The 26,343-nt window shown below is 46.5% G+C and overlaps 1 protein-coding gene across 1 annotated transcript; it reads right to left on the reverse strand.

The window, feature by feature from the left end:
* Positions 1-41: 41 nt before the first annotated feature.
* On the reverse strand, positions 42-9,426 carry FUNDC2 (FUN14 domain containing 2). The gene is made up of 5 exons (XM_090059351.1): positions 9,307-9,426; positions 6,999-7,149; positions 6,169-6,244; positions 4,578-4,712; positions 42-3,778 (listed from the first exon to the last, which is right to left on the reverse strand). The coding sequence occupies exons 1-5, from the start codon at positions 9,320-9,322 to the stop codon at positions 3,701-3,703; spliced, it is 456 nt and encodes a 151-aa protein (XP_089915477.1). The 5' UTR covers positions 9,323-9,426; the 3' UTR covers positions 42-3,700.
* Positions 9,427-26,343: the final 16,917 nt, after the last annotated feature.

Below are 26,343 nucleotides of genomic sequence, written 5' to 3' on the forward strand. Positions count from 1 at the left end.
GATTTTTGTTCCCAAGAAGTGAACAGACCCCACACTAATAATTAGAGTAAAACAGTTTAATTAAAATATCACTTCAAGCATTTACAGATGATATACAAAAAATTTTTAAAGACTAGTACATTCTTAAACTATAACTTACTGGAATTGGTGCTTAGTTGAAACAAAACGGAGTTGGATTTCATTTTGGCACCCGCAATACGATCCAAAAAAATTCCATCCTAGATTCATACATTTGAAATAAAGAGAGACAAACCTTCCACTCCTGGCACACGGTGTAGTGACACATAACCTGGAAATTCCAGTCTGGAAGTTTTATACTCTCACAATAATAATTAATCTCCTCATGTCAAACTCTGATATCCCTGGTCTTGCTTCAAGTCACTTGTTCAGATCAAAAGTCAATATGGCTTCCTCCCTTTGATTGCTTCTGAGATCCCCTCCAGCAGTTTTGAAAAGTTAAATTTTTAGCTCCTTCTACTAGCTGCTTTGTTTCATGGCAGCAATACATAATACTGCAGTCAAACAGCAGCTATTTTTAAGGGACTCCGAGCCAGAACAGATTCCCCATATATTCCTTATAAGATTTATTAGCCTTTTGCCTAGAATAACATCTGAAAGGCTGGTATTCCTATATGCAGGAAGTTGCTGCTAGAAATAGCTCTAAGGCCTAATAAGAATGTGCTTGTTTCTTAGACTGGCACAATACATCAGCAGCACTTACTTCCTATATTTAGCAGTCTTTCATACCTGAGGAGGAACACATCAGCAGCTGGAGTAGGGGACAGTGAAACAAGACTTCTCAGGTTTTATAACCACATGAACAAAGTTCACTGCCAAGCTTCCAACTGATAAGTTGGCTGATGAAACATGTCAGAAGTTTTGATTAATTTATAGCCATCATCCTAAAACTGGGCCTTCTAAAGGAAAAATGTGTGCATGCACAAGTGCATGTGTGTCTATTCAGCACTGTCTTTGGAGAAAGCTTTGAAGACAGAAGTCTCTCAATAAGGAGTTTTGTTAGCCAGCACAGCAGGCAGAAGTATAGGTATTTTCTTGTAGCAACAGGAGCTCCCTGGATTGCATATTTTATAAATTCATCAACATGAAGCCCTTTTCCCAACAGCAGCTATTTATCCTGCTCTCTAACAGATAAAGATTTACTGTGAACTTATATCTCTGTGTGATGGCTACAGCTTTTGACTGTACGTTATCTGTCACATAGTATGAGTCCAATGTCTCCTACCCTGCTGCTGATACATAGCAGGAATTTCTCTTCTGTTCTCTGGCTAAAGGAATGTTTCTCCTGATCTACACTATTGGATCAGGAAAGCAAGGAAGGTTAAGCAGATGACACTGAGCTGCTGAACTTATTATGGTGGAGAGATTGAGAGAAACAATTTACATATATCAGGTGCTCTCATAAAAAACTGCAGTCATCAAGCTACCACAGCTCTAAGAGAGCACTCAGGGCCCCCAGCATCCTTCCTCTGGGTAAACACCCTGTTTCCAGCTAGGTCAAGAGCTAGCTAAACAGAGTTATTGCAGCATAACAAATAAAGTGCATCTTTGTGCCACACACTACATTCAGAACAGTGTCTGACCACACATACAACCCACTTCCTGGGATTTTAATGGCGAGTGGGAACAGGTTTTTAATAAGTAACCCACCCTCAGCCAGAACAGCTAATCACTGTCATCTGAACGGAGCCAACAAGCCCCTTGCCTTCCAGGCTACCAATTCAAAAAGGGACTGGGGCAGGGAGACAAAGGCCTAGTGCTAGCAAATGCTGACTGGATCTCCAAGTTATTTTTAACACTTTTTCCTTTTGTCTTGTAGCTTAGAGATCAATTCAGGCCTTAGTAACACTAGGCCTACCTTCCCCAGCCAAGCCACATTATAACCCAGGGTATGCTGGAGTTGTTCTGCAGGCGCAGGAATTAAACGAACTGAAGGAGGCTACTTTCACCCAGACACTTGTTTCCGGCACAGTGAAAGAATGAAGCAGAACCCAGGAAGGAGGAGAGGCTACCAAAGGCTTAAAGTAAAGCAGAATTATTTTTGCAACAATTTAGAGATGGTGACTTGCTTTTCCACAACCCAGTATCTAGTTTAGAAAGAAAGAAACAAGCATCCTTTCCCCCCCCACCTTCTCCAGAAAGGGAGGTAAAATGGGCTGTTCTAGAATAGCTGCTCCAAGCAGCAGCTTTCATAATCTATGCCAGTTCCGGTCTCAGTTTAAAAAGACTACATATGAATCTCTCACCATATAAACCAAGATTTTTTTAAAGCACAGATTCTTATGATTTATTAGATCATGTGTCAAATACTACTTAGTAAGTGTACATGCCACAGGGAGCTAATCACCATGTTTTACAGTGGCTGTCACCCAAGTGCAGCTGGCTGGTAGGCAAACTGAAAAGTTCATACTTTCACAAGCTCCATCTGTCCAGTTCTCAGTAGGTAGAGCGCTCAAAGGAAAATAAACAATGTTTTGTATTTAGAGCAATTTTAGTCAGTCTGAGACACCAACACTACTGCATGCATTGAAAAACTGGAATCCTGGAAGAGTACAATATATCCTGGATAGCTCCTGTTCCTTGTGCCCTGTACACTGCAGGTAGTTGTAATTCCACAATGCCCCCAACTATATAGAGGCTGCAGTCCCTTAAATGTCAAATCTGACCAATGTGCATGTTACAGTAACTGCCACAACACAAGTATGCCAGGGCAGCTGGAGCTGGTTTTGGCAGTCACATAAAAATGGTTCAGGCATTCTGTATGGTGTCAAGTTCACAAGCTGAGCCATAAAGTAGACAGTGAAGAAAGAGAATGCATTATAAATGGTAGGAAGCTCAGCGACTTTCAAAACCCATGATAAAGGATCAGGAAGTCAGTTTTTCCATCTGCAGTGCCAGTGCTGCATTTCCAGTATAAATAACAGCAGAGATTATGCCCAGCAGCCATCTGTGAGTAGTCTAATGGCAAAGGTATAAAAAGGGGCAAAGACAGAAGAACCCATCTGTTAGAGTACTTCTAAACAAGCCAGCAGGTATACTTACTCAACCACCATCTATCACTGAATCAGCTGTTTTCCCAAAAAACACTGGTGCCCACTTCAGAGCATGTCTGAACTTACCCTTTGGTAAGTCTGACTTACCCTTTTGTAATTCTATTTCCATCCAAGGATAGCCAAGCATATGATTTCAGGCAACATTTCCTTTGTCCCCTTACAGCTGGAAGCAAGGGCTTTTCAGTTACCAGAGAACAGAGGATACAGAACTGCTAGCAGTGCTGGGAAACAGAAGTTTAAAGCTGTCTGTCCTTGCACCTGCTTTCAGATTCCCGTCATCATCTACGTATGGCACTGCACCTGACCTAGAAATCTGTTGTGGGATTTGCCAGGTGGGGAAAAGAATCAAACTGACAAGCTAATATTGAGGTTCATGAGCTTTTTACCTGCAAGTTCAGATGCACCAAATGGAGCTCTACATCAAGAGAGCTCAGACACAAGGGGGAAAAAAAGGGAGGAAAAATGTGTGGCAAATGTTACAGGAAGCAGGGGCTGAAGCCCAGGGAGAGGAAGTAAGACCTGAGGAAGCCAAGTCAGTTGGCAAAACCCACTCTTTTCCTAGTTGGACGTGGAGAGGAGTGCAGGAGAGGCTGAGCATGAAGGGACGCTGAGGCAGTTGGATGCAGTTTTTAGGAAGCCATTCCAAGCAGGAATCCACCAGCAAACCCTCCAGTCAGGATAACATTCTTCTTCAGAAACGTGATAACCTGGGCAGAGAAGAGAGGGAGAACAAGACAGCATGCTAGAGCCAGTCACTTGCATGTGATAAGTACCACTCCCTTCCACCAGTAGCTCCACTACATGCCACTTCACCAGACTGCATGTACTTTTACTTAGTTCAACTAATGGCCAAAATTAATAGCAAGTGACCCTGTTTATTGCTGGGCTCACTTTCCAAGGGAGGTGAAGCAATGACCTCTCCCAAAAGAAGTCCTTCCTACTTTGTTTATTAGTCAGTCATCGACAGGTGAGATTCCAACATAGTCCAGGCATATTGACCAGCAGTTGAGTTAGACCAAAGAAGTTAGCTGCTTCAAATGTTTACAGCCTTATCAAAATTAAACAGGCAAGGATCTAAGATTATGAGGTACATAAACAAAAACCTTCCACAGGGTCACTATGCACAAATTGGGTCAAAGGGTAGAGGAAGGCTAAAGCGTTAGATGTGCTTTTATTCTGTAATATCTGCACAGCTATCTTCACCACTCTAGGAAGACCCTTCTCTGCAGTCTATGCATTCCAGGAGTTCCACCTGTAGCCTGGGGGTTTGGTCCCAGGTACTATATGTCATAACCCTGTTTGGAAGCCATCTTGTCCGTTTCACAGACTCTAGCAGCTTTGCTTACCACCTAGGCTTACTACTGTGCAACTACTCTTAACACCTCATCTACACATCTATCCCAAGAACACCAAAAGTTATTAGTAATATCCCTCTCCTTGTGCTGGATGTACACATGTACACAAACTCGCAAACTAAGAAAAAGGGAAGAAAAAAAATGTTCTCACCTCATCAGCTCTGCTTTTAGTTTCTGGGATCAGTGGGTTACCACTGCTGTGAAATTTCAGCTGCTGCTTGGCTTTGTTCACATCCCGCTCAACTAGCTTCCAGTCCACTTTGATGTAGCCCTTGTGGTTTGCAATCTACATTTGTGAGGGATGGCAAGAAACTTACTTAAGTGACCCAGAACTTCTTGACTTCCTCTCCCTTTCCCAAACAAAGCAGCTCCTTCAACAACCCTAGGAGGAACCATCCTGCCACTCTTACATATATAAGCTCTTCTACAACACTAGGCAATGGAGACAGAACACAGATAAGCTAAAAGAACAAGGAACTGCACAAGAATCAAACCCTAAAATTACATAAATTCCACCCACACTCTTATATAGCTTGCTGAAAGATCCTGCTAGAGTTCTCTAATGGAAATTGTTAAGCAGAGCACGCTGTTAAAGACAAGCTCTTTCAACCTCTCTCCTCTGCAATATAAAGCTGGAGCCAGTTGTATTCCCTCATCCTCACTATTATTATAGCTGTTATATTTGGAGCCTCTACAAGTTTCATGTTCCATCTCTCTTGCTGCTGTGGGAGGCTATGGTTTATTAATAGGTTGTTCCTGTGCAAGTATTTTGATCTGCCATGGTAGTTTAGCAGTGAAATACAGTCTGATTTAAACGGGGTATTTGGGGAGACATCTACATTTTGGGATAAAGACTGGTGGATCTAAGGGAACTAATCAACACATCATCCAAATACTATTATTAAACAAATGAATAATTGTTGGATGGGTTCTAGTCACTCGCAGGCTAGTGTAATGTAGGTTTGCTAGGCTAGCAGAACAGTACAGGACACTTCCTTCTCCTTTAGGAGAAAAGGATTTTTAAAATCCAAGAGCGGCATAGGCCAAGAAAATACAAAGGATTAATTTTGCTGCTGTGCAATTTTCCTCTCTCTTCTCCTCAAATAGAGGATTCTCTCTGTCCTGACCAGACTCCAAAGGATTCCAACCTCAAAAGGAGCTTATGACTGCCCAATTTAGCCCAGCTACAGGATTATGTCTCTGATCAACTTTTGCTAGAAGTCACTGTTAAATAAAAAACATGGCTCTCATCTAACCCTCAGTGCAGAGCACACTGTTTCCTCTGCAGTCACTCTAGAAGAGAGGTCTGCTCTGGTATCTGAATGAAGCCATTGCTCATGGTGGGACAATTATTTGTGCAAAACCATAGACTAGCATGGACATAAAGAGTCATCAGCTTTACAGGACTATGGATCTGACTCAGCTGCAGCTATTCAGAAGGGAGAAGACTTACCCACTATGATTCATCACATTTTATATAAGATTCTTATATAAAACTCATTACCATAGTAACCAAGCACCTCCCAATCTCCAGTGTATTTTTTCAACACCCTTGTGCTATAATAACCTGTTTCAATGGGAGTTAGGTGCCTAATTACTTTTGAGTATGTTGGCTTACTTATAACTTCCCCTGCAAAGCAGAGAATTAATGCTATGTATCCTGAGTCCAGGCCAGTTCTCTAACCATTCTCTCCCTTAAGAGAGAGAACAGTTTTCACAATATCCTGATCACTCGTGCCCACCTGAAGTAGGAAAAAGCCACCTCCCACTGCTGTCGCTGCCAGCTTTCCAACTTTCTGGAAGATGAAGCCAGTACACCTACAAATCAAAAAAGGTCATGTCAGGAGAATAAACTTACATAACACCCAACCATATAATTAATTTAATTGTCCAAAGATGCTCCACCCTTAGGTGGTAAGTGGTTGGTCTTTGCATATAGTTCTTCTAATAGGAGCTCCTTACCTAAAAGGAAGAAAGCCAATTTAGTAGTGAAGAAAAAGAAGAAATGTGGGCTTTTACACAAAACAGTTGGTTCTGAGGGACTCACGATGTTTTATTTCCCATGGAAACAAAACCTGCTTCTTTCCTAGAGACCTGAGGAAGGGTACTGTGATACCCGAAAGCTTTTCTAGGTCTATCCCAGCCATGCAGCTGGTTCAATAAGAGAGGTCCAAAAATCCTTGTTTCCTGTATCTTTTAAAAATATATTTTTATGCTTCAAAAATGTGTGAGAACAATTGCATGAAATTCTCTGGACTGTAAAATGGAAGAGGGCAGATTAGGAGACCATAATTGTTCCACCAAATCTTAAAAAAAAAAATCTATGGAAAAACTAACATGATTGAAAACGACATGTCTAAAGATGTGGAGTCAAATCTAATTTCCCTCCACTTTTGAAAGGCTAAGCCTTTACCACCCAGCATACATACCTGTACTTCATGGGATATCCAGCCAATGTGCAGATATAACCCAATGAGGATTAGCACTCAATTTCCATCCATACCAATGCAAACACATTACACAGATACCCTGCTGCTACAGGAACCAAAACTGACCTACATCATCAGCTTACCATCCAGTGACTCCTCCAATCACCAGCTGTGTTGCTACATTATATTTTTCAGCACTTGACCCAGAATGTGGTGCAAAGAGCTTGCGCCACCAAGACTGATTCTTGGTGTATTCTGTCAGGTCCAATACCTTGTAGGAGTCCTCATTCTTTCCTGTGAATATGAAAATAAATGTCAGCCTAAGGGCATGTAGTTTGGCAATGTGACACCACTGGGCAAATAGACCAAGTTTATTTGCTAGTCAAATCTACTTCCACTAGCTAGTCTTAGAAAGTTGCACACAGACATGGGGGATCTTTTTGAGCATGGTCAATGGTATTATCACCCTGGAGAGATGTACATAGTAATTGTTTGAGCCTCCTTATAAAGAACAGCTAGGTAAAGGCTCACCTCTTCTCACCTTAAAAAGATGTTTAAAAAATTCTCAAAACTCCCATAGAATATTTCATACTTCTACCAAGGGGAAAACCCCCCACTCCCTTCCATCTAACCTAAAAGTCACTGGCCCCCAAAAGGTCAGCCTTTATTTCCCCTTCTTAATTCTTCCCAGACTGCAGTTTAGTGGACTATTGTAATGTCCACCTGCAACATATGATGAAAGCTTAAACTACCATGGCTTTTACGGGTTTCTGTCATAGCAATAACATTTTAGGTTTCTGAAAGAGGCTTTGCTGCATTCAGAAAATGTCTAAAGTAAAAGGCAACCTCCCAAAAATAAACCCCTCCCCAAATGCTAGAAGTGCCTGTTCTACAGTTCCTATTTTTGATTTCCTGGCCCTGCTCTAGTAAATATATTCTTACATGGATTTCTCTCTAGGACATGCAATTGACATGATAATCCAGTGTTCCTGTATTACATCCAAAGATTTAATTTGCAGATAAATATTTTCTAGGATGCATCCTAAAAGTTAAAAAATATTGGTCCCACAAGTCTAGAGAGACAGGGATTAAAAGTGGATAAGGTTGGGTTTTTTTGGCATGAACATGCAAGTTTTATCGTGGAACAAAGATTTTATTTTATAGCAGAAGCTATTTATAATGAAAATATCATCAACTTAACAGTTAACTGAAAATCCTGGAAACTATGCAACTATAATACAACATGCTGAATCAGACACACATTCTCTGACCAACACAATGTTTGCTAACCCTCCAGGAGAGAGATGACAGGCTGTACACAAGCAACATCAGCTGGTAAGAGATCTCATCAACTCTCACATTTCAGGATATGCAGTAGAAGTGGGTGTTTGGCGAGTTTGAGTGCTAGGCACACTATTTTAGTACATCTCATGTATCTTACTAGAGAGCACTATAAAAAGGCCAACTCCCATTCCTCTTCCTCCCAATGAAGAGATGTTAAGAATGATAAAACTGGAAGAGAGAACATACAGATTTCAAATGCCCTCTGCATCAATTTAGGCAGCATGTAAGGTCATACAGACTATAGAAGCCACTGATATCCAGAAGGTCTGTTAATTTGCTTGTTGCCTATTGCTTACATTGTAACAAGCATTAGTTAAACACAGTCCTGCCATTTAAATGCAGACCATCAACTGCACCAGAAACAGCAATGGGGAAAACAGCTTTCAAAGGGCTATTTAGAGGCCTCAAAAAAGAAAGGAATTTGTTTGAGGACTGCTAATAGCCCAGCACTGGCAGCAGCCTGTCTAACCAGCATTAAACTGGGACAAGTGCGTACTCAGGCTGCAAACACAGCCTTTTCTCTCAGCCCAGAAGCTATGGGTTTAAACAGAGCTTGTGACAAGACTCAGCTGTTTTGAACTGGGAGCATGCTAGGCATTTAAGGTACATCATCTACATGTTACACTTAACATGCAATGATCCAATTACTGACCCAGCTACATGTTCAATCAATTAGAGATGAGAAAAAACCCGGAATAGGACAAACTTATTCCCCCCCAAAATGCCATCACTTGCTGGCTCCTTATCCCACGAACTGGACGCAGGGGCGGGTGCTGCGCAACCCTAGCAGCCGCCACCTCCGTGCCCAGCACCTTCGTAATCGGGCAGGCGCTCAGCGGGCGGGGCGGGCGACTCCGCGCCCCAACAGTTACTCTGGCCCCTTGCTGCGAGCGGCCTTCGCCGGGAGGGTGGGAGGCGCCCCCCGCCCTGCGCGGCCCAGAGGCTGAGCAGCGCGACTGCGGCTCCAAACGGGCCCCCGCGGGCAAACCCTGCCCCGCGGCCGGTCCCACACCCCGCCCCGCCCCGCCGGACTCCTGTACGGGGCCTGTCCAGGCGCTGGGGGGCGGCGGCAGCCCGGGACGGGGCGGTCCCAGCACAGAGACTTACCTCTGCCCGCCGCCATGGCCCGGCCTAGCACCGCTCCGCTCCCCGCCGCCCGACGGGCAGTGCGCACGCGCGCGCCCCCCACGTGACACCGTCCTCTTCTAGCCCCAGCCTCTTCCTCCCGCCGACCCCTGCCACGTGAAGCCTGAGCCATTTTACGTCACACAGGCCCTCCCCCGGCACGTGACTTCGAGTGAGACCAGCCCGTTAGGCTGGGCACGTGACGGCAAGGCCTGGCCCCAGCTTGCGCGAGACGCAGGAGGGCAGGATAGGGCTTGGCGGGAGGGGAGTCTGTGGCTGCCCGGTCTTCGCTGCGGCGAGGGCGCCGCGGTGCTGTGCTCCTCATCCGGGGGTCACGCTGGGCCCAGTACAGCCGAGGAGGAAGCTCCAGGGATGGGCCCAGGGCTAGACGGCCTCGGCCCTGCTGCGGTCGGACTCTAGCACTGGGCTGGCGCAGGCCTGCACATGGCACTTTCTCTGGGCTGGCAGGAAGAGCGCCCCAGTCGGCTGCCCTGAGATTCACCCCGTGCTGCTGCCAGAGGCTTTGCTGTGGCTGCCTGCTCCAACACCAGTAGGCACCAGCCTACTGTTAAAACAGGGGCGGACAATTATTTTGTCTGGAGGCCGCTTAACGAGTTTTGGCGAGCTGTTCAGGTCGGTAGCCGCGCCCCTTGACAGGTGCCCTGCCCCCTGGTTGCTAGGGTTGTGCGAAACAGCTGTGTTGATTCAGTTTCAAATTTGGCAGTTTCAGAGGGACAGGGATTCCAGTCGGTGTTTCAGATTGCTGTTCTCTTTCAATTTGGCTGAACCTGTTTCGGAGTTTCGATGCTGTTTTGGTGATTTGGCCATAGGCTATAATGTGGAATCACTAAAATGCCTATAGCTTTGTCATTTCTTGCCTGATTCAGATGAAGATAGCAGGTATAGTAGGCCCTTCTCCAGGCATGAAGCCGGCCAGGATTCAAGGAGATGGGTGCAGGGGTTTCTGTGAAACTGCACCTCAAACTGTTCAAAGCAAAACTTGTGACGTGTGACTTTGTATGTCTGTTAAGGCACAGCAGATCAAACCAGCAGTGATGGTAGCCTGTAACAGGGGGCCTTCCCAGTTACGGTTAGATCCCCATCCACCAACCTGTTTCTGGGCCAACCACCTACCCCCTCTTTTTCCTGCCATGCCTTGATGGAAAACTGATTCAGATGTTTCCCAGGCAGGAGGCTGCCCCTTTTAGGTATCTTGGGGTGACATCCATTCTGCAATTCCATGCCTCCCCTAACACTGTGGCCCGTGACTTGCACATTGCATCCTTCATCCCCTGCAGCTGTGGTCCCCTCTCTGGGACCTTTGGCTCCCCCTTAGGCCCTGGCCCCACCTTCAGGCCAGTTGGAATCCCAAGCCTCTTGCTCTGGGCATCCCTCATGGTGGGCCCCTGGCCCTTTGACCCTGCTTTGGGTCCTGGTTCCAGCACGGGCCAGTCAAGGGTACCTTTGATATCTTTTATTAGACAAACCAAATAGTTGGAGAAATATATCTTAGCAAACTTTCAGGTTTTAAAACCCTTCATCAGGTGGAAGAAGCATCTGCAGTTGGTGTGTATGTGCTCTTACTGGATGGAATGAATAGTAAAAAAGCCAGAGTCTGACATACAATGCAGGCAAGAAAGCCAGTGAGTGAAAATGTAAATTGAGATGTCGGTGTGAGGGTCAGGCTGCGCAGAGAAGGGGGATGTAGCAGTAAAAGTGGCATGGTTTTGTGCTGCAGGATGCTCAGCTCTGCGTGTTTGTCTCATACCATCTTGCCCCCCTGATGCTGTGGTGGAAGTAGCCTGTCACCTTTCTGCATTTTGAAATGAGCTGGCTGGTTGTGACGGTGCCCTCAGTGGCAGCCCTGTTCCTCTCTAAGGCGTCCCTGACTATAAAGTGGAACTTTTGTGCCACACAGTGGAAGCCAACAAAGTTGGCGTCACGGACTGCCTTGACCTTACTGGTCCCCGTTGTCAGTGACCGTGAACCTGCGGGTGAGCTCGCCATGTCCAACGAGCCACCACTGCACCAAGCGGTTCATGGCCCCCATGATCTTGGTTGTTGTGTGGGACTCATCCATCACCTCAGCTTGAAGGAGAGCCCACTGATCGCCTGCCTGGTCACACCAGTGCCCGGTGAGGGAGAGGTAGGCATGGTCTCCACCCCGGCTGCTCCAGATGTCTGAGGTGAAGTGTAAGGCCACCCGTGGACCTGCCTTGCGCAGCTCCTCCCTCAAGTACTCCCTGCATACCTCATACAGAGAGGGCACCACCATCCTGCTGAAGGTGGTGCATGCAGGCACACAGTATGATGGGGCCATGAGCACCATGAGCTGCCTGAAACCTGACACTCAACTAAGGAGAAGGGCTGGCCATCCAGAGCAAGCATCTACCCAATGCTCTGGGTGATCTCTCTCACCTTTGGAACGCACCCCCCTTTCCCTCTGCCCTTCCCCCACGGTGGCCTGGCTGTGCTTTGGGAGGATGGGGGCTTTGGAACAAGAAGGGGACTTCCCTTCGGGCATGTTCCCAGTGGTGCCAAACTGAAGAGCAAGGGGATGGTACCTCCTGAGATGCATCAGCATCCCCACGGTGCTGAAGTGTTTCTTGGCTGGTCTTGCATCGGCAGTGCAGGCAGAAAGCATATGTGGGATCATCTGCCACCTCAAAATGATCCCACACTACACTGCCCCCTCGTTTCTGGGGTGCAGGTGGGAATCCTGCCATATCACCCTCCTCAGCAGGCAGAGGCATTCCCTCTTCTGAGTTTCTGTTTCCCCGCAAGTCCACCTCCAAAACATCCGAAACATTCCAGAATGTTTCAGATGGTCCCTTTTCATTTTGGAGATGTGTTGGAGCCTTCTGTTCTGATTTGGAGTTGGTGTTTTGGGTGCCGAAACACTTCTGAAACGAAACAGCTGCTGGAGTTTCACACAGCCCTACTGGTTGCCATTTTGGGCCAGAAGTCCTGCCCCTAACCCTTGACCACTCCCGTCAGAAATCTGTCCCCCTGCCTCAGAATGATGACTTTTGGAAGGCTGCCATCTTGGAACCAGAAAGAAACCAAATCATATACTAAAAGCCAAGCATCTACAATAACATTCTGACATTAAAAAAAAAAACCTTTTTGTTTTGATTTATGTGTGTTTAAGTAGTGTAGATGGAGATGATTGGATACCAGCTAAAAATAAAATCTTACTCTTATATATTGTGTGTGGGGTGTTTATGATGGGGGTGTGGGGGTGGTTTGTGAGGGGTTATGGCTGTGTGGTGGGGATGTAGGGTATGTTGCGGGGGTTGTATGTGTGGGGTTTCTGGGGTGTGAGGGAGTGTGGGGAGCTCCCACACACCTCCCCATGGCATGCAGCTCCTGCTGGCAGTAGTAGCAATATGTGGCAGGCTCTCAGGGTGCTAGCAGCCTGCACAGCCACTGCCACCCAGTGGTGCACATCTCCGGCCAGAGCTGCACATGGTAGCAAGGAGCGCAGCCAGGCTGATCTGCCTCTATCAGGTGGAGCTCCTGGCAGCACATGTGCAACTCCTGGCACTCACATGCCACTGGGGGAAGTCCTGTGCAATGGAACTGATTGCTTTCCCTGCTTTCTGCTGCCACAGCCAAGTCCCAGGACTCTGCCAGTAGTGGAGGGGAGCCCCACCCCCATAGGCGGAGGGAGAAAGTATTATTTGGAGGGCTGAGTGTGTGCATGCTTGTGCATGTACATTCACACCCCCCAGCAGGTAAGTCTGTTGTGGGGAAGGGGCATGAGGGGGCAGATCGAGGCCCCCATGGTAAAGGAGGAAGTGGGGAAGGGGCAAGGGCCAGGGTGAATGGGGCCCAAGGACCGCGGAATGCTTGGAACTCAAGTAGCTCATCCAGGGTCTAGTGCCACTGTGCACCCTGGCAGAGGCTGAGGGGGCACATGTCCCCTGGATCTGTGTGCAGGGCAGAGGCGGCTGGAACTGCGGACTGGGCTCTGTGACCTGCTGCTGCTGCCTTGGAGTGGCGCAGAGCCCAGCCCACAGTGGCAGCCACCTCCGCACACAAATCTGGGGGGCATGTGCCCCCTGGGCCTCCACCAAGGTGCATGCAGTAGCACTAGCCTTCCCCCCTGCACAAAGCCTGGGGGAGCTGCCTAGGTTCTAGACATCCCACAACCCACCCTGGCCCCGGGGCTCCATTAACCCCTGCCTCTGCCCCACTTCCTCCCTCACTGTGGAGGGCTTCAATCTGCTCTACCACCCCATGTCCCTTCCCCATGACAGACTTACCTGCTGTGGTGGACAGTGCAGTACACACTGCCAGGCTGCTGCAGGCTCCAGCTGCATGTCTGTCTGTGCACCCCTCCCATCCCCCGCGGCACCCGCCCAGAGCCTGTGTCCAGGCTGCCTTATAGCCCTCTGCCCTGTCACCGCTGCATCATTAGCCCCGGCCTTCCATTGTCTACGCCTGCTCCCTGCTTCCGGGTGAGTCCTGGCACCTACATGTGGCAGCAGGGAGTGGGGAAGGCAGCCAGCTCCAGCATGTAGGACTTCTCCCCAGTTGCGCGTGAGTGCTGGGAGCTGCACATGCACTGCAGGGAGCCCTGCATGATAGAGGCGGGCTGGCCTGGCTGTGCTTCTTGCTGCCACACATAACTCTGGCTGCAGCCGCGTACTGCTGGGCAGCAGTGCCTGCTTGAGCCACGAGTTGCCCAGACGGCCCACCACCTGCTGCTGCTGCTGCCAGCAGTGGGGCCTGTGTGCCATTGGGGGGAATGTGTAGAGGGGTCCCAACACCTCCCTGCCCTCCCTCACACCCACACCGTGCCCACCCAAGCTCCACACTCCCATCAGCCCCAGCCCCACACTCCCTGCCCAGCTGCACCACCTCCCACCCCCACTGCTTCCCTACCTACTGCCCAGAATGAGTGCTGCAGGAGGGAGACGAGGAGGAGCTGCTGGACAATGGGGAAGCTGAGCAGGTCCCTAGTGGCTGCAGCAGTGGCAGCAGCAGCTCAGCCCGGAACCTGTGTGCCGGCTGGGCTGTGCTCTTCCACAAGGCGCGTGGACTAGGCGACATACAATTCATTGGTGAGAGCCCATGGGCTGGATGAAATTGCCTGGAGAGTTGAATCTGGCCTGTGGGCTCTATTTTGCCTACCTTTGGTTTAAAAACACATAGTGATGTATCTAGCCTCACATTTGACTCCCAAACCAAAATGACCAGGCACCTGTTTACAGCTGGATCGACTGCGAGTGCTCTTCAGCACGAGCCCAGAGTAAGGCTTTAGCTCTGGATCCATGCAATGATCTGGGATTTTGAAAAGGGGAGTGCAGATAGTGTGGTGCATCATCACATATAACATATTTTTCTCTAGTTAAACAGAAACAAGAAGCTTTACATATTAATGCTAAGGGATAGCACTATATTTTTCAGTTTAAGATCAAAGCAAAAATATAACTATTGGAATTGCCCTAATTTTCATCTTGCCCTTAAAGCAGGGAATCATGGACCAACCCCCTGCTTAAAGCAGGATCATCCTCAACTAGATCATCCGAGCCCAGCCTTGTCGAGCTGGGTCTTAAAAGCCTCTAAGGATGGAGATTCCACCACCTCTCTGGGTAGCCTGTTGTAGTGCTTTACTACCCTCCCAGTGAGAAAGTTTTGCCTAATACCTAACCTATAATTCCTTTGTTGCAACTTGAGACTTGCTCCTTTAGAAGAAAGAATGGAGGAAGGAAAAGGAGAGGAATCCCAGCCTGCTCTCCCCTGTGGAAGGTTCATTGCATACAGAAATGGAAAGCAGAAAATGTGGATTTGGAGATCATTTTTACATTGTTTTTATTGTTTCATGTTTTGGTACAATACTCAGTACTGTAGTCAAGTCCTGCTGCTTAAAAAACTGAACAGAAGAGCCTTAACAACAGGCAATGCTTATCTCTACGTCTAGGTGGCGCCTCGCCACTATATAGAGAAAAAATATGCTACTCTAGGACTGTGCAAAGCAGCATTGTTTGGCTTTGACTTCTGTTCCGACGTTTTGACGGAACAGTGTTTTGTTTCAAGTTTCGTTCCATTTTGTTTTGTTGAAACTGTTTCGGCTATGGGGTATAACGGGGAATCATAAAATGTGGCAGACAGGCAGACTGGGGGCTCACACGCACACTGCAGAGGGCTACGGGGGCTGTCCTGGAGTTCTCATGGGGGTGCGTGCCTCTGATCTGCCTGCCAGATGACAGGAGCCGGGTGCTGCTGCCTGGGACCAGCACCAGGAAGACTGGTGTTGCCACTGGCCCCAGATGGCAGCACCCAGCTCCTGTCACCCAGCAGGCAGATTAGGGGCATGCATTCCCGGGAGGACTCCGGCACAGCCCCCACAGCCCTCCTGGGGGTGTGGGTGAGCCCCTGACCTGCCTGCTGGATGAGAGGAGCCAGGTGCTGCCTCCTGGGAGTGGTGCTGGGAAGATCGGTGCTGCCGCTGGGCCCAGGCAGCAGCACCTGCTCCTCTCATCTGGTAGGCAGACTGGAGTCTCACCCACACCCCTGGGAGAGCTGTGGGGGCTGTGCCAGAGTCCTCCCAGGCGCGAGTGTCCTTGATCTGCCTGCCAGATGACAGACCAGCTCTAAGCACAGCCCACACCCAGTGCCGGGAAGATCACTGCTGCCACTGGTCCTAGGCAGCAGCAGGCAGCTCCTGTCATCCCATGTGCAGATCAGGGGCAGACACCCCCAGGAGGATTCCAGCACAGCCTCCACAGCCCTCCCCAGGGGTGCTGGTGAGCTCCCGATCTGCACGCGGGATGTCAGGAGCCGGGTGGTGCTGCCTGGGACCACAGCAGCAGCAGTCTTTCTAATGCCAGTCCCAGCCGGCAGCACCCAGCTCCTTTCAACCAACAGGCAGATCGGGGGCTTGCTTGCACCCCCCGGAGGGCTGCGGGGGCTGTGCTGGAGCCCTCCTGGGGCTGCAGGCCCCCAATTTGCCTGCCAGATGACAGACTGGTGCTGGGTGCCTATGGCAGCCTGCACTCAGCACAGGGAAGATTGCTGTTGCCACTGGCCCCAGGCAGCAGCACCCGGCTCCTGTTATCCCGCACGCAGATCAGGGGCCCACTGGCAACCCCAAGAGGGCTGCAGGGGCTGTTCTGGAGTCCTGCAGGTGCGTGCCCCCGATCTATGCACGGGTTGACAGGCAGCCGGGTGGCAGTCTGTCATCTGTCAGGCAAATCAGGGGCCCGCAGCCCCGGGAGGGCTCTGGCACAGCCCCTGCAGCCCTCCCGGGGGGGTGTGCAAACCCCAATCTGCCTGCCAGATGAGAGGAGCTAGGTGCTGCTGGCTGGGACTGGCGCTGAAGCCAGTAAGCCTGGCTTCAAAACTCTAATTGTTTTGAAACTTTCTAAATGTTTTGAGTTCCCTTGTTTCATTTTGTAGCTGTTTCAGAAGCCTTTGTTTCGTTTCGATTTCACTGTTTCAAGCTTGAAGCACACTGAAGTAGCTTCAAAATGAAACGCTGGGCCAAATGTCGCACAGCCCTGTTTTACTCTGTCTGGCAACAAGTTTTAGTGTGAATAAGGCCTACATGGGTATTGTCAAGTTCCTGAGTCAATTAGCAAAACAAATAAAAGATTTAAAGCCCCTGGTGTCCTGGCCAAAGCCCATGAAATTCAACTTTAGAGCTTCTGTTTTGCAAATTACTTTCCTGTTGCCAATTTTCTTTATTCTGTTCATTTTTTGTTGTCTGTTACAGCTGGTGCCTGCAGTTCCAAAATATGTCCATAATAAAAGGGTCTGATATTCAATTTTTCAGAGGAAGATATTAAAAGAATAGCAGCTATCAAATAATCCTTGATTTATTCACATACATTCTGAGAGAGAAGGAGTTTTCACTGCAGTTCCTTTTTTGTGTTACAGCAATATGTCTTTCAAATGCATTTCAGGAGGATTGCCTCTTTCCCTTTGTACATTTCTTTTCATTGCAGTTATAAAATACAAAGGGATGGGAGAAGACATGATAGATTTGTTTTATGTATCTAATCCACCACAAACCAAAATTTCTACTTTTTCTGTGTATAGCTCTGTGTGTGTTGTAGACAGCATGCTGCCTTATGCAAGCAAACATGTATACTTTAAAGTAAGTTTAAAATGCTTTTAGCAGCTCCTGCATTTTGGTGATGCTCTTCAAAGATTATCATTGTTTTTCCTAGTAAGGAATGGTAGGCATAAATAGAAATAGGGTTGAGAGGAAATTACATACACATCAGTATGGATAATTTTTCTTTGTCTTTTGAAAGAATGCCACATAAAGTGATGAAGAGCTTTGGGTTTAGGAGAGGACTGTGATTCTTATCATACTATTATTGCTGAACAATGGATTCAATAGGGTCTAAAAATTATACCACTTGAGCTTTGGTACCTCTATATTACTAAAGTTACTATTTTATTTAGTTAAATGAAAATCTATTTAATACTTGTGAAATGTCCCGTGTTTCTTACCTTTTAGGAAAAAGTCCTCTGTTGCCTCACAGAACTGTTTTATATTGGGAAATGACAGAGAAGAGTCCCAGTAGCAACACACCTCAACACTAACTTAAACAGTCATCTCAGGGTGGGAGAGTTTTCATAGTCTTTCACTGGTACTAAGTTAACCCAGTTGGTACTTGCACTCTCTTACTAAAACAGCCAACAAAGAATGATAATTTGTGTAGGTATTTCTTACAATGTGGAATTTTGCACCATATCCTACCTGATACCTGATATGGTATCAGATACGTGCATATGTTACTTAACTGCATGGCACATTACTAGTCCTAACAGTGTACACGGTATTAGGTATCTAAGTGGTTTTTGGATATCCAATTCCATTTTGCTCAAATTTCTGATGAGCTGTTAGCACAAAAGGTTGTGGGTCCTTCATCTTCCTCTGTGCTTTATGTGACTTAGTTTTAAGACTAAGATGAAAGTATATCCCAAAAGTGGATCCATTTGTGATTTTTCAGAGACTTGAGTAGGGTAAGGGAAGATTGCACTTATAGTGCCACTTAGAAAGTAGAATAGGATGTGTTCATTGGTCTCCCAGGACATTATCTGAGTCCTATAAACTCATTTCAGATATTCCACCATACAAGTAATTCCTTACTGGAGTTCTTGCAGACTTGCTATGCAGGTCTGACAAAATCCATTACCTTTCAGGAAAGAACTTGTACTGAATTTAGAATCAAGAACACCAGAGGCATTGAAAAGAGCATGTATATTGTTTTGAAAACAAATGAAAGCAAAGCTAATTAAATCCATAACCCAGCATTCTGGTCCAAGTCAGCCGGCTAACAAACAGTTTAGCATCTTGGTTGCTGCTCACAGGCAAACAGGGAGACGTGCTGGAGAAGCAGCAGCTCTCTCAGACTGTTGTGCACAAACACATATGTTTCCTGTGCTATGCTGATTAAAAGGAACCAAAATCAGTTGCATGTACAAGGGAGACGGATATGAAACTGACTTTCTGGGAAGCAGAAAGAGCCTCTGCAAGGCTGCAAGGCTGTGTTCTGGGGGCAGTCTCTTTCTGGAGTAGGGAGGATACTGATTGCCCCCCCACCGACTATCCTTAACTAAGGAGCAATTATGAATGTCCTAGACCTAGCAAGAGGCCAAGTGCTCTTCTCACTGCCCTGGTACTGGCAGAAATGCCAGCTTATGTCAGTTATTCCTGATACTACTACATTTCTCTAATATGCCTGGGTTTTCTGTAATGAACCTCCAGATCTCCTAAGCAAAGGGAGAGCTGTCTTGAAATGAGCAAATGACACAAAAGGTGGTAATATTTTTACTGCAAGTAGAGTAACTGCCCCTCTTAAGTCTTTTCTTTAATGCCAATGTGTAGCCTGGAACCAGGGGGAAAGCAGGCTCATTTTTTCCCTTAGAGTCTGGGTTGAATTTTATTTTATACTTCTGACACAAAACATTTCAGGTACACACAGCTATTTTAAGAAAATCAACTCTATTCAGGGAACCCTGAATACCTTCCACTGAAAGAAAACTATTATCCCTATTTTTCAGATGAGAAACTGGTTAACCGAGATTAAATAAATTATGTTATGCAGGAAGTCAGGGACAGAACCAAGAACGGAAGCCAAGTTTGCCAAGATATTTTGTTCCCAATATTAAAATCTCAATTAGCTTAGAGAGAAGGTGAGACTTGATGTGAGAGTTTTTGTCTCAAGAATGAAACACAGACCAGAAGAATGGTCATGAGAGCAGCACTGGACTTCTATCCTGTCACGTATCATGATTGGTCAAGAAGAGGATTTCTTCTGTCAGAATCAAATGCCTCAGTCTGCTTGGCTGAATTCCTGCAACAGTAATGCAGAGTGTTTCATATTTCTTACTTTTCCTTTCAAATGCATGTGTTGGCTGGGAGTACAAGGCTAACAGGCCTGTGCTAAAGAATTATATAAGATCGAGAGCTGTGAAATGTAAATCTGGAGCCAAACTTCTCTATAGACCAGGAGCACTGAAATCTCATGGGTAAGATTTACTTCATCTTTATGCTGAAAACAAGTGTGCTCAGGCAGGGCTGGCAATTAATTAGGTAGCACACTGGTAGCTATATTGGCAGTGTCTCTTCTTCATGAACTAGTTCTTTTTTTTAATTAAAATTTTCCATCTATACAGAAGTAATGTAAGTGTGGCTAGACCTTGCTTACCTATGTCTGGAGGATACACTGGGATAACTTCCTGTATTGATTTCAGTGAAACATTGGCTCAATAAGGCCTCTTTATACAAGTAAAAGCAGCAGTTCCTGAGCTATACAGGTAAAATATAGTGGTGATTAAGATTCTGTGGGTAAGAGACAAGAGTGTACTAGAAGGAAAATGAGATGTGCAATCCTTTATTTGCTACTTTATTTGCTCTTGTTAAAACTCTGTGATTGTCTTTCCACAGCTCCTTAGCATGACATGCACTGGTTATATGTATAGCCAATGTGTCATGAATATATCTCCTGGCAACAATCAGATCATATTGGTTACAGAAAACCCTTTCAGGAAATCCATAGTGGGCATAGCTAAGAATATATATGTTACATGAACATCATAGGGGTAAGTAGTTGGACTGTTGGAATGAACAATGTGCCCTGAAGTGTTCATTCCTTGTTGTTCATTCTAAAGAGAGAAACAGAAAGTAGCTGAGACCTTTCAACTTGTCATTTGATCATAGGAACAATCCCATATGAAGAAGTCAGACTAACCATTACCAAGTTTACATTCAGTTCTCAGTTCTGACTGGAAGGAGTAACTGCAAATTGGGAAATGTTCGAGAAACTACCCAGAGAACAAGAATGCGTATCATAGAAGATTTATTAATTATTTAATTTATGAAACAACTCAAGAAAACGTCCAGGCCGTACTCACCCGATGCTTTCCACATATCTTAAGCACACACAGAGGTCACTGGAGTCAAAAGGGGTTGGAATTGAGCTAATTATGCACGTGTGATCAACCAGGTATCTGCTCTTTTTTTCTCCTTCTCTGACTTCCTCTGAAGGCCATCAGTAGGCTGAAGTTTGATGATGCAATTAGTGACCCAGTAATCAGATGTAGCTGTTGGTACCAATGTCAGACAGATTCTACACCGACTACTGAGCAGCCAATTACATCCAGTCTCTCCTGCTTCTCCCCATCTCTTCAAGGGGAAAGTAAGATGATTCCTAGTGGGGCTCACTATTAGCTTAGTATCTTCACCCTGTGAAAATAAGACATGGTCCTCAGAGGATGGCAGCAAACATGAAGACAGATTAAAAGGAAGCCCTCTCACCTGTGCTCCAGATGTACAGGACCTCCACCCTCTGTTAAACAAAGGTGTGAACTTTCTGCCTCTTGTGGGTTGCAGATCTTTTTATTTAATCCTTTAGTTTAAGAGACCCGACCCATTCCTATTCCTCCTCAGAAAAAGAGCGGAGGTTTCTCCCAGGGTGCCGTTCATGTGCAGAAAGTTTGTTTTAGGGTTTTAAGTAGTTTTGGAACCAGATAGACCACAGCCAAAGTCCTCAGAGCAGTCCAGGCTGACACAGCAAGAGCTTCACAACCCTTTTGGGAAAATTCATGCTGATTGAGACGGCCACTACCTTCCCTTGGGTTTTCTATTTTGCATCCCAGCCAGGTTATCACATGAGAGCTATTGTCAGGAAGCAGCAGCTGCCTCTCACCATGTTCCTTTCCTGACTGGCCTGCGCGTGTTTGATGACTATTGATCCACTCAGCCCCACCAGGGTAGAGCAGGGTGCTGTACCATACCTTACTCTACTGTCAGGGTAAGGTAGTATTAACCCAGCAGGAAACGTAGGCCACAGTGGGCTAAGCAGCTCTCTCACATTTGCTGTTTTTGGAGTATGATGCTTCCCTTTCTTAGAAATGCCGACAAACAGCTTGCCTTTGGACACCCAGGGGCTCAGGACAAGCCACAGTGAGGTACTGAAGTTGTGTGGGCTGTTCTGCGTCAGTTCTTTGCCTCATCAATTTACCCACTGCTTATCTTCTCCAGTCTACCCACCCTATTTCCCATGCACACGTCCCCACCGCTCTTAGGCACCCACGTTCCCCACCTCTGCCTAATCTTCTCTTCCCTTGATACTATCGGGTCCTCCCCCCACCCCTTCTGTCATGTACCAGTTCTCACCCTTACTATTTCTCTGTCATTTTAGTAAATAAGAGCAAGAAATCTCTCTGCTCCTGGGGGAACCTGTTTTAATGTGGTAAGTTCTGGAAAATCCCTCCAGAGAGGCACTAAATTTCAGTGCAAGCTGCAAATCCAGGCCTGGTCAGTTTCTGCACAGAGCAAAGCAATTCTGTGAAAAAAGTGAGCGTGCGGGCTGGCCATCTGTGTCTTTTCCTTCCGTCATGCAAAGCTCAGCTTAAACAGCTTTTGCAGGGAGGGATGTAATGAGTCAGTGTGGGAGGCATCCTTTCCCCTGTACTCTAGCAGTGCCCGGATCAGCCATGCAACCACCCCCTTGACATCACAGGAGCCCACAAATTACAAACAGGGAGATTAGGTCTGTGAGTCTATACTGTGACCTAATCTACCCCTCCTCCCCCCCATATTTGTGCAGCTAGAAAGAGAAGCTCTACACTACAGTATCCAGCAGGTGACGTATCCCTGCATAACCTCTCCAGGTGGTCCCCCGCTGGGGTGGGGGGTGGGGTTCCACTGTCTTTAGTGGAGCAAAGGGAGGTGCGGACTGTAGGAGTGGGGCCCATCCAGAGTTGAAGGGGGTCATACTGCACCTTATTGCTCGAGTGCTCGCTGCGGATCCTCCCAGGCGATGTGGTTGTCCCATCCTTCCTGCCGCACAGAGCAGCTGAAAGAAATATGCATGATCATTGCGAGAGATGGGGATGAGGCGAACACGTAACTTCCTTCTCTGGGGAGAGCCGGGGGTGAGAGTCACATTGCAGGTCCAGTGTGCAGCATCCCTTTCACAAAGAAAGCCTACAGCCGTCTCCAGTAAGACCCCAAAGGACCACGGTCCATCAGCAAGTGTGACTGCAGCAACTGTGCTTCCTGCAATCGCAGATTGCAGTTGCAGCACATGTAGATATAGCCAAGCTAGCTGCTATCTATCCAGTTCAGGTACTGCAAAAAGAGCTGCAGTGACACAAGCTTCCTAGAGCACACAGACATGCCAAATTGGATACAGATGCACATAGGTTGGTGATGTGCCTGCAGTTGTAAAAGACAGAAATAGTGGGTTCTAGATTTAGAACAGAACTCAGTGGTGGGTGAGCTCTGAGATCTGATTGGCTCTAACCAAAAAGCAGCAGTGGTGTATAGGTTAAGCACGCTGACCTTCCTCAAAGCGGCTTTCCACTAACATTGTGCTTGTAGCACAGAGCAGAAGAATGGCACAAAGATGTTTTTGTCTTTCAAATTACTTTTTTAGTTAGAAACCTTTAGTCTAAATTAAGATCCAAAAAGTTTGGGTGAACACAAAGCATTAGTGAAAAAAGTCTGTTTTTTTCCATGACATTTAAAAAAACCCACTCCTCCTCCTCCCAATAGTGTCCTACCCCCATTTCAGTGCAGCTTTAACTTTAAGCAAGTGGGCAGCTCCCCTGAAGTTAAAAGGATGTGTGCTTATACATTTGGCTCAGTGGCTATGATGCTCAGCACTTAGCCAGTAGTTCCCATTAGATGATTGCCTTTAAACTTGTGCTGCATGGCTTACTCAGTAAAACACATAAGCACCTGTTTTTAAGCAAATAAGTCCCCCTGATTTGAGTGAGACCTACTTAAAGATAAGCATGTGCTTAAGTGATCTGTTTGATTAGGACCAGAGACCTCAGCTTCCTCCCAGACCCTCCCCATAGAATATACTGGACTTAGCAAACTGTCAGGTGAGCTCAGCTTACCTTGACATTTTTTCTGGTGAAGCAAAGAAAACTGGCCCTTTGATGGCATTCAGGGGCGAGAACCAGAAAGAATTCCAGATGGGGCTGACGGTTCTCCTCTGCCTGACACGTGCTACCGCTGGTCCACTGCGTAGGAAGTGTTGTGCATCTTCTCCAGCCTGGTGCCATGAACTGAACTTCAGGCTCAGCAGTTGGGCAGAAGGCAAATTTTAAAACTACAATCAGAAGAGGGAAACAAATACAAATGGAAAGAAAGAAAGAAAGACAGACACCTTTGAAGAGTTTCCATTTTGCCCCCTGGTCTCAGAGTAAAATCCACAGGTAGCAGGTCAGACGGAGAAGTGAGGAGGACGCCTGAGGACAGCCCTTGGTCTGATTCCCCAATCTGTAACATGATTTTGTTCCATTCCGCAGTAGCATCCAGCTTTTGAAGCTACTCTGTTCAGGCAGGACTGAGACAGAGGTGCTGCTGCTGCTATTAGTACTGCAGCAAGCAGCTTCTGAATTCCCCTTCCCCCAAGCTGGGACATTTACACTCTTCTTACTCAGCTCAAGCAGGGACAGCCCCTGCACCACAGCTTTTATGCCACTGACACATGTGAAAATGAAATTTGCAGCTCAGACCTGTAAAAGCAAGAATCTGGGGATTTTTATTGGGGTTCTTTCATTCTCTCTCTCTTTTCTCATTTTCTGGAAATGAAACACACTCAGTCTCCAGTTTTTCATGCCACTCTGCGTGTTTTACTGTGTGGGGGCGAGGAGGGTTCTACTCCCTGCGATCTCCAACTGCCTTCAGCAAGGCGACTGGGACTTTACAGCCCACTCTGTCCTGACCTCCCCCCACAACTTCCACTCACTCAGCAGATCAAGGGACTTTCTTTTTCACACTGATAACTGGAATTTCTGATGGCCTGGTTTAGTGAAAGCAGTGCAGCATTTCCCCAATGAGATGGTGAGTGTCTTGAATTAGTAGGATTTCCCTCCATTGCTACACCTCAGCAAATCAGTACAAAGGATCCTTGCTGTATTTACTACCCGATTACCTATCATATATTCACTTGGTGAGCAGTTATTGATGTGAAAATCTCTGTTGATTTCAGTGAGGTTATTCATGACAAACTGCTCCTAGGAGCAATAGATCCCCACAACTTGGCCAGTTTCTATAATTAATAATAAATTACAACACTTTCTTAATAAAGTTGTTTTATTACTGGCTGACTGACTAGCCAGCTGTGAGACCTTGCCCAAGTCACTGTCTTTCCTTCTGCTTCAATCTCCCCATCTGGACAATGGGTATAATGATACTTAACTTGCTTTTTAAAATGGGTTAAGACCTATGGCTAGAAATTATCATATCATGCCATGTCATATTATATCATATTCATGCCCACCTTCTATGGGCAGCGTATACCAATACAATAAGCTGCATGGGTATCCACTGCCCATTAAAGGTGGACATGGATATAATATATAATAGTTTGCATTTACCCTGTATCTTTGACCTGAAATCTAGCCTTAATCCATCTTCTCTGGGAGTACTTCTAACTTTCCACGCCTCTCAGCACTCCAAACAGCTGCATTTGTAAAATTTCCACTAGCCACTACTAGATTCTGCTGGCAGACATTTAAAAAAAAAAGAAGAAAGCAAGCAGTGTTTTACTTTAAACTCTGCATGTTCCCATGCCAAGCCCAGCGCATGCCCAAAAGAGGCAGCACCTTAGTTAGACCCTGCTCGCCCAATGTCTATATAGATCGGGTGTTTTACTGAGGCTTTTTTGGAGCGTATATCTAATTGAATCAGCTTTAACTAAAAGCACCAAAGAGACCCACTGAAGTTCCTGGTCTATACAGATGCTGCAGAGCCAAGTTGAAGAATGCTGCTGCTTCCCATTGTTTTGTTTGTTTGTTTGTTTTGTCTGCAAGCAGCCTAAGGCCACCCCTCATCTAGCAGTAGATTGGGTTAAGGCTGAAAAGTTGGTGAACAAATCAGGCTGGAAATCAGGTACTTAAACACAGCAGAGTGGAACTGGTTCTATCCCTTTTTGTTTCTAGTTAGATAGTTTCCTGTGTATCAGACCTTCAGTCCCTGAAAACACTTCTTATAGGTTTCTTTCATTTGTAGAGGTTGCTAATACACACAGAGAACACAAAGGAGTATATGTGCATATATAATTCTCCTTTTTTCTCCTTATATGTTGGTTGCAAATATTTTTTCTGGGGCACTGCATCTTTTAAGTGGTCTTCCATGTAGAGTCACAATACCTGATGTTAAATATAGCCCTTTTCTGCCTTACTCAAAGTGAAGTTGATGAGACTCTGTCCCCTGTCACAGTAGAGACTACTCCCTGTTCCTGCTCTGATTTGTAACAGGCCCCATGAAGAGCCCTGCAGAGCACTGGAGTATAGGATATATAAAGATTGCTTTGCTCCCCATGCTCCCTGGCCCAAATACAAGGAAGGTGTAACTGAGCTCCACCACCCATCTTCAACCTCTGTGCCTGGTGCAGGCTAAATGAAGAATTAATTTACTTTTTGCAAAGTGACAGAACATGCTCTTTGGGTTATTAGCATTGTTCAGGCTCCAGGGGACAGTCTACATTGTCCTGTGTTGCCAGCAGAACTAAGTGCATCCATACTCAACTG

Source organism: Crocodylus siamensis, chromosome 8 (genome assembly GCF_052110815.1).
Source record: "Crocodylus siamensis isolate JL-2025a chromosome 8, ASM5211081v1, whole genome shotgun sequence".
NCBI classification, from domain to species: domain Eukaryota; kingdom Metazoa; phylum Chordata; order Crocodylia; family Crocodylidae; genus Crocodylus; species Crocodylus siamensis.

Bases quoted from the DNA above. Each gene is read 5' to 3' on its own strand.
- FUNDC2 (XM_090059351.1), bottom strand. The intron at 4,713-6,168 runs GTGGGCACGAGT...TCACAAATGTAG, and splicing joins GTGGCTTTTTCCTACTTCAG to ATTGCAAACCACAAGGGCTA. The intron at 3,779-4,577 runs GTGAGAACATTT...TTCTCTGCCCAG, and splicing joins CTAAAAGCAGAGCTGATGAG to GTTATCACGTTTCTGAAGAA.